Source organism: Haliaeetus leucocephalus, unplaced genomic scaffold (genome assembly GCF_000737465.1).
Source record: "Haliaeetus leucocephalus isolate CR32 unplaced genomic scaffold, Haliaeetus_leucocephalus-4.0 Scaffold13, whole genome shotgun sequence".
In the NCBI taxonomy this organism is placed as follows: Eukaryota; Metazoa; Chordata; class Aves; order Accipitriformes; family Accipitridae; genus Haliaeetus; species Haliaeetus leucocephalus.
Window position 1 is genome coordinate 3900202 of NW_010972449.1, and position 7666 is coordinate 3907867.

Sequence of the window (7666 nt, forward strand, 5' to 3'; positions counted from 1 at the left end):
TTCGTGTGTCTGTCACCACTCCAGCCTGCTGGCTTGTCCTCCCCAGCCAGACGGACAACCTTGGTGGCTTGGCACCTGCCAGCCTTTGCCTTAGAAACCATCAACCCAATCCTGGTGTCCCAGTGCACTTTCACACACCACAGGAACTGCACCATCAACACATGCAAAGAGAGAAAGCCATTTTACATCCTGAAGAGCAAAGCCTACCCAAGCCAGCAGCCATAGCACTAAGAATCCATCCACTGTTTTAGTGGAAGGATGGAGTACGAGCTGGCCTGTCCCAGGGGATTCTGCAGCAGGCTGCTCTTGCTGAATGCTGGAGCCCTGCCTGGTCAGAGGTACCTGTCTCTCTAAGAGGAGCTCTCTGCAAGCTGCCTGACACCCTGCCTGAGCTGGCAGCTAGCATCTGTGAGGGACAGCTGGCAGGAGGAGCTGATAAGGTTCATGTCCTGGCCAACACCTTGCTCCCAGCCCTGACGAGACCCTCTGCCAAGCATATAATGGCAGCTGTGTCACCAAAGCCCAGCCTGGAGGGCCACTCGGTTCCTTGCTCCTGGGTGCGCTCAAGCGCACCCACTGCCACCAAAGGCAGGTCCTGTCGCCCGAGGACATGCGGTGATGAACGTGTCTGGTTTCCCAGGACCAGGAGGTGCAGGACAGCTACTCCAAGGCACATGGGGAGAGCAGAGATGGACCCTGGGGAGAGCCCTTGCTGTGCAACTGGGAGCACTGGGAAACCCTCAGTAGCTGCCCAGGTAGGTGAGCAGGCTGAGGCTGACCCAGATGGGCTTGCTGCTGTTTTTTTGTCTTGCCTATGTGCGCGTGCGCGCGCGCACACACACACACACACACCCTGCCCCGGTCTCCTGGGAAGGCCAGTTGTTGCCTTACCAGCTGGGGGCACTGGCATAAACTGGAGATTATCACTTTCCTCCAAGCAGGAGTAGAGAGAGGAGGAACTGCCTGTTTTCTTCTGGCCCCAAGGGATTCCATGTTCAGAGGCAGACCAGAGGTAGGTTTTCTCTCTCCTCTTTGGTTACCTCAAGGCCACTGGCCTGAATCCCAGCTTCCAGCCATCCAAACCCCACCCTGCCTTAGGCAGGAGCCTCCCTGCCTCTGCCCGCCTGCCCTCTGCTGAGACCGGGCCCTGGGTGGGGATACAGCGTGACCCTATGAACGGCACTGGGTGGAAGCAGGAGGCAAGACCTGCCCTGCTGCCCCGTGTGCTCACTGTGCCCCTAGACAAACAGCGAGTCTCTCCCTGTCGTCACTCCACCGACATTAGCACCATGGCAGGAAAGGGCTGGAAAATGCCACTGCAGGCGCAGCCAGCAAGGGGAAATGTGACGGGCAGAAACCACTTGCCAAACAATGCTCAGGAGACACGTCAGGCTAGAGATTTCGGTCTCCTTGGCTGGACACACCTCGCTGCAGGCACTTCCCAAGGCTTAGATAATGTGTCCTCTCGTGTCCCCTTGCTAAGGTTGCATCCTTCCCACGCAGCACTGAAGCCACCCTCTCCTGGGGAGATCCTGCTTTGTTCTCCCGAGCTGTGGTATAATGCCCCAACTGTATGCTTAGGGGTTTACTTAGGGCTGTGCTGCTGCTGAAGCTAGTACAGATCTATGAAGAGAGGATGAGGAGGTCACTGGCTGCTGGGTAACAGGGTATCCCCACTTCTCCCATCCCACCATCAGAGGGGAAACGATTACCGAAGACAAAAGCAAAGGAAAATCCCTGCAACCCATGGCAGGCGTTCAGACTAGCTGAGTGCAGAGCCAGATCTGAGCCTCTGGCTAAGGGTGTGCAGCCACTTGCACTGCCCTTCCCAGTATAACCTGCAGTCAGGGGTGGCAGCTGAGCATGGGAACAGACAGGTCTTAGCCAAGGGAAGAGGCCAGCGCTTTGCAATAGAGACTGAGCAGCAAAATCTCTGCACAACACGAGCACAGAGGAGCAAAGCTATACACAAAGAGGGCTGTGCTGCAGGCTGGCCACAGCTCCTCACAAAGAAAGTGCCTCTTCCTGCAGCCTTGTGACCAAAAGGCTGAGAGGGAACAGGAGGGAAAGGACAGATCCCATGGGAGAGCAGAAACCACAGCGGAGGTACAGACTGCCCACTCAGTTCCTCGCAGCTTTATCAGCCCTCAAGTGCTGTGATACAACAGCCATCACTTCTGGGTCTGCTGGGGCCAGATGAACACCGGCCAAGCATCCCAGGAAGTGTCCCAGCCATCCCGAGGAGCCAGGAGCATCTTTAACCTCATTGTGTTGGGCAGCACTCGCTTTCCAGAGCCTCCCAGGAGGAGAAGCAGCCGGAGCAGCACAGTGGAGTATCAGCAACGCTGTGTATAAATAACCTCAAGAGTGAGGCCAGTGCCTGGTACTGACAAAACCAGTGCTCTCCTCTGCCTGGGTCCATCCTCTGCTGCCTGCCCTGAACTTAAACTTGTCTCCTCTGTTGTGTACCTAATTACCTGGGCTCCTGCTTGCTTCTGCAAGGAAAGAAGACCCCTCTCCCCGTCAGACAGGAGCGACTGGACAAGTTACAACGCGAATCCCATCAGTCTTGGATACTTCCCCTGTCACTGGGGGCTGTTTCCTCTTCTGCTAGGGGATGAGCTCATGGGCTTTCTCCCCACCTCCCTCTCCCTTCTATTGCTGCTTTTCCATTTCTCCCTGCTTTCTCCTTCTGTTACTCAGAGTGTTTGTCGAGACCCGGGTGTTTGCTGCCGCTTTGGCTAGTAGCATTATCCTCCTCCCAGCTACAAGCCTGCACCTCGGAGCACTCCTGCGCTTAGTTCGACACATGGGGAAGGAGAGCAGAGATGCCTTCTCCTGCAGTTCTCAAGTAAGACAGTTCTCTCACCCCATTTCTGCCCACTGTCAGGTGGCTGTGTCCCCCAGGGGCTCTGGACACCCTGAACAGGCTGCAGCAATATTCCTGCCTGAGATCAGCACTGTTGTCCTGAGGCACAGAGTACCATGGCCGGCTTTTTGGCCAGCCTGCCTCTCAGCCCAGCATAGATTTGCAGGGGTTGGATTTGAAAGTGCAGCTACAGCTGATAGTTAGTGGTAAAACTGGAGCCAGCTCCACTCTAGTCAGGTTGTGTCCCAGAAGCAGGCTGGCCTGAGAAGGTGCTAATGCTGCAGGCGAAATTTCATGGCAGATACAGATTATGTTTGTAGTCTGGTCACACCCTGGGCTAAGCGTGCTCCTGGTCAAGGCACTACTAGTGAAAACAATGGAAACTTGGTGGAAACAATGCCTAGGCAAAACCACCAGATTTATTGATCCTACCTCTCCCCCAAAAAGGCAGAATTTCCCAACGCCTCTAACTATGAATTCTTTGCTTACACAAAATACTTCTGCTACAGGACTGGGTCCTTCATACTAGGCTGCAGCCTGGTCCCGCTGCAGACAGAGCCTGAGAGAACGCAAGGGCTGAGGCCAAACGTTGGCCAAATGAGGCCAAACGGGAGGTGCCGCAGTGCCTGGCCGCGCATACACAGTTGGAGGTTCCTCTCCACTCACTTCCCATACTCCGTGGCACCATGAAGCACTACCTCCTGGGGCCTGACAGTTTGTTTCCGGAATATTTAGGGGTAGTTGTTGTTGGCAACGAAAAAAGGAAAATGTTTATTTTTCCTAAGCAACGTGGAACATAAAACATTATGGACTGCAAATGTTTATGCCCACAGACAGAATGAGAAGACCCAGGCTGTGATGTAACAAGAGAAAGCAAATGAATAAACACTGCAGGACTATTTTTATTATCAGACACTTTAATTACGTGACAGTTTGTGAGTCTAGTCCATCAACACCACAACCAAGCTGCTGGTGTCACCCAAGCAACAGTTTGCCAGAAACAGGCGTACTTACAAAGCAAACAAGCCCCAGGATGCCAGGATAGCAAAAGGTTTCAAGAGCCCTTAATCTGATGACCTAGAAATTCCCTTGAAACCAAGAAACCGCTCTAGGATGTGACACACTCCAGGCAGAGGAGGAAGGGGGGTTGAAAAGTTTTGTTCATTGTGCAATTACATCCAAACTAAGGTGAGCAATGACCTACCGGTGCCCAGCCCAAGGACAACAGCCAGGATATCTCCCACTGAGTATGGCCACCTGGCTGCAGTGCAGCCTTCTCCAGAGCTATGGGTGGATGTTCTACCCTCGGGGAGTGTATATGCTGCTCAGACGTGCAAGCTGGGATCTCCAAACTCACAACACAAGCACTCTCCCCCTGCCCAAAGTCCTGGAGATGTCTGGGGTTTTTTTTCCCTCTTCGCTAATTTTCACAGAGCCACTTTTGTGAGATGGTGATGTCTCTCCTGCCCAAATTCCACTAAAGGAGAAGGTGCGGTCACCTGTCTGTCCTTGTGGGTCTCATCTGCACCAGGATCTCAGTGAACCTCTAAAAACATGTCTGTGGTCCTCAGTGAATCCCTGAAGTGCTCTGCTTTTCATTTTGCTGGACAGCTATGTGCAGACTCAGCAGTACTTCCATTCACATTACAGGCTGAGCCATCCCCAGTGTAAGAATATCCAGGATCACTTCATTTACCTGTCCATGTATTTGGGATTAGTAGGAAAGAGCTGACAGCGTCTCTGGTGTGAAAAGTCTCTGCAGGACAATTTTTCCACGGAAGATTCTTTTTAAGCAAGACCTACACAGTGCACCCTTCCTCTGCTGAGCCCCCAACTTAAGGTGCCAGGGCAGGATACACATGGGTGAAGCAAGTGAAGTGCAGCATCAGCTGGAGTGAGGGATCCTCCCCAAAGTGTTTTCCTCCTCCCTGCTCTCTTCTCCTTTCCCGGTCCACTTTGCCAGCTGCACACCCCAAGCCTTGCCACACTGCAGGGTGTGCATGTGCGTTGCATGTGAAAGCACAAACACAACAAACCCGCTGGAGAATAACTGCTTACATGTGTCTTGAGTCTCTCCCAGAGCAGAGGATAAACATGCCTAAAATTACCCCAACGCTCACTGCAGTTTTTAAATAGCCAAACCAAAGAGTGCAAATCAAACCCTTCCTGTGGGAGCTGCCTGAGCCCTCAGCAAGACAGGCGACCTCCCGGGCTGCGGGGAAGGCAGCACCATGCTTCCAGCGGGGAACCTGCTGGGTTCAGGGTGAGAGCTACAGGATATGGCTCCCGAGGGATTATGCTGGCAGCTGGGAGGGTGCCCACCACTTCTCCACTGAGAGAGTTTCCCAGCAAATGGACTGACTTTGATTTCCCAGGGGAGCCGAAAGCAATGCAGGAATTCAATGTCTGCGCGTGCACTGCCCCGAGGACTGCAGATCTTTTGTTCTCAAGTTTTACAGTGGACACCAGACACAGCCTGTATTCTGCTCTCAGTTTTCTCTTTCTTTCTTTCTTTCGGCGTTAATGTAAAAGTGAAGGAGATCTACAGGGTTTGCTACAAAAAACACAGGTCCTTCTGCAACTTGCCCTGTGTAGCCTGGCTTTAAAATGAATCTTAGCCCTTGATTCCCTCCCCCCTCAGTTACTGCTATTGTGACTTGTTACTGGAGCACCAAATAGCCACGGTGCAGCATCCTGCAGCGCCTAGGCTGGTCCTTGGCCACCCCATCTACTAGCACAGCTCAAGGAAGTCACCGTTGTCTGTCTTGTAGGCAAGTCTCTTTTCCCAGTTCAGCCCCTCAGCTCCTTTCTCATTCATCACCCGACAGCAAAAGGTTCCCAGACAGGAAATTAGCTGCTGTTAGACACAGGGAACATCTCTCTGTGCAGAGAGACTTAAAGTAGCCAGAGAAGTGAAGATGCGATGGTATGGCAGAGCTCTCTAGAGAGGGCAGAGAGTGGTATGTGTGGGCCACTGTCAGCCCAGTAATTCCACTTCAGCCATTCTGCACTGACATCCGTACCCTAGCCAGGAGAGGAATGGGGTGCGCTGCTGTCAACTTACTTATGTCATGTGTAAGAGCAACCACCGTGATGCTGGCTTTACCTCAGAGGCAGTAGAATAACCTTCAGAAGCCTAGACACCAGATAAGCAACCCAAAAGAGCAACTATTTGGGATGAGAGAACTGCTATTTGAAAGGATGGGAAATCATCTGTCCATTTCCAACCCCAAACCAATGCAGCCACTGCCTCTGCAAAGACTGAGTGAAATATAGTGATCTGAAACCCCAAGCCCCACATGGCTGGTCAAACACACAAGCACAAGGTGTTCCTGAACAAAACATACCTGTAGGAGCATCACCTGGAGTTACTCCAGCCAAGAGGAAAGTATTAGCACTCATGATGCAGAGCATTAGCCTGGGATGAGGAAGAAACCATCTCTGGGCAGCGGACTGAGAACTGGGGGGACCTTCTTCAGGAGTGTGATGGTGGCTTAGATGGACCAGGAGCCTGGGCAGACCTGGACCCCTGCATTAACTCTGTGCTCTTCAGCAGTTCGGTGTATTCCCCCCATTCAAGGGGTACTGGCCAATGCAGATGAGCCCCAGCAATCTCTGCAGTCAGTCAGCAGATGCAAGCACCGGCAAAAGGAAACGAACCGTGCACGTCGCAGCTGGACCAGACCCAAGTTCAGACGGTGCAGAACCCAGGCTGGCTCCCCTTTCCCCGGGGATCCCACACAGGTCCTTGCTGACAGCAAGACCGGGACCAGAGGCCACGGAGGTCCCTCCGGGAGCAGCAGCTTCACAGCCTGCACACGGCAGAGCGTGAGGCACCCGCCAGCCCAGCCAGCATCCTCACAGGAACCAGTGGCCTCCGGCTTTACGCAGGTGGAGCTCTGCCCTCCCAGCCCGCCACTTGCTGCGTTCAGAAGGGGATGAAAAATCCGCCGAGCGGTGTCATAACCGGGGTGCAGAGTGCCACCGCCCGAGCGCTCGGCCTCACCTTCCTCAGAGGCAGAGCGGAGCGAAGCGCAGTGACATTTCCTTTGGAATAATACAAGCGCTTTGGGGGCCAAGGCTGCTCGGTGCCAAGTCCCAGCCCACAGCATATTTAGCAGCCAAGTTAGAAAGTACTCAGATGACAGAGCTGATAATAAAACCATCGGCAGAACCTGAACTAATCCCCTTGGGCTGCTACTGGGCATTCGCTCTGTCATTATTTTATGGCACGCTAGCGAAGCGCATGTATATAATAACCCAATTACGCACGCACACATTCCCAGCACAAGGAGCTCTCTGTCTTCTCCCGTCCCCCGAAATCCCTCGCCATCCGCTGCTCTTCTCCGGCAGCGGCCGTCCCTGCTGCTGGCAGCTCCATCCCAGGTGCTGGGATCTGGCAGGCATGTGCGGGGAAGAAAAAAAGAGAGCTCCGCTGCTCCCCTCTTGCCTGCGCGGTTGATTCAGCCCTTTAGCCTCGTCTCCCCGTAACACTTCTCGGAATTGCCAGCGCAGCATGCGGGGGGGGGGGGTGGGCTTGGCAGGCAGCGAGTGCTCTGCTGCCTTTAAAGGAAGGGGGGATCCCGTGTCCTCTCGTAAACCCTCCTCGTCCCGCTCCCTGGTTTTCCCTTGCTGGCTCCGCAGAAGGGAGCACGCTTGTGAAAACTTCCCTAACGTGCCAAGAGGAGCTGGGGGGGTGCCCGGGTGGGGGGGCACACCGCCGGGACATCGTCCCCCGGCCGGTGACTCCCGGCAGCGCATCGCTGCTGCCCGTACCGGCATCCCGAGAGCGGCTTT

General features: G+C 54.1%; 1 protein-coding gene across 1 annotated transcript in view; it reads left to right on the plus strand.

Moving 5' to 3' along the window:
• Positions 1-258: 258 nt before the first annotated feature.
• Positions 259-7666, plus strand: part of CHCHD10 (coiled-coil-helix-coiled-coil-helix domain containing 10) — a 21281-nt gene continuing 13873 nt past the window's right edge. Inside the window, exon 1 of the mRNA XM_010575893.1 lies at positions 259-338. Within this exon, the coding sequence (XP_010574195.1) occupies positions 259-338 (80 nt within the window). The remainder of the gene's footprint in view (positions 339-7666) is intronic.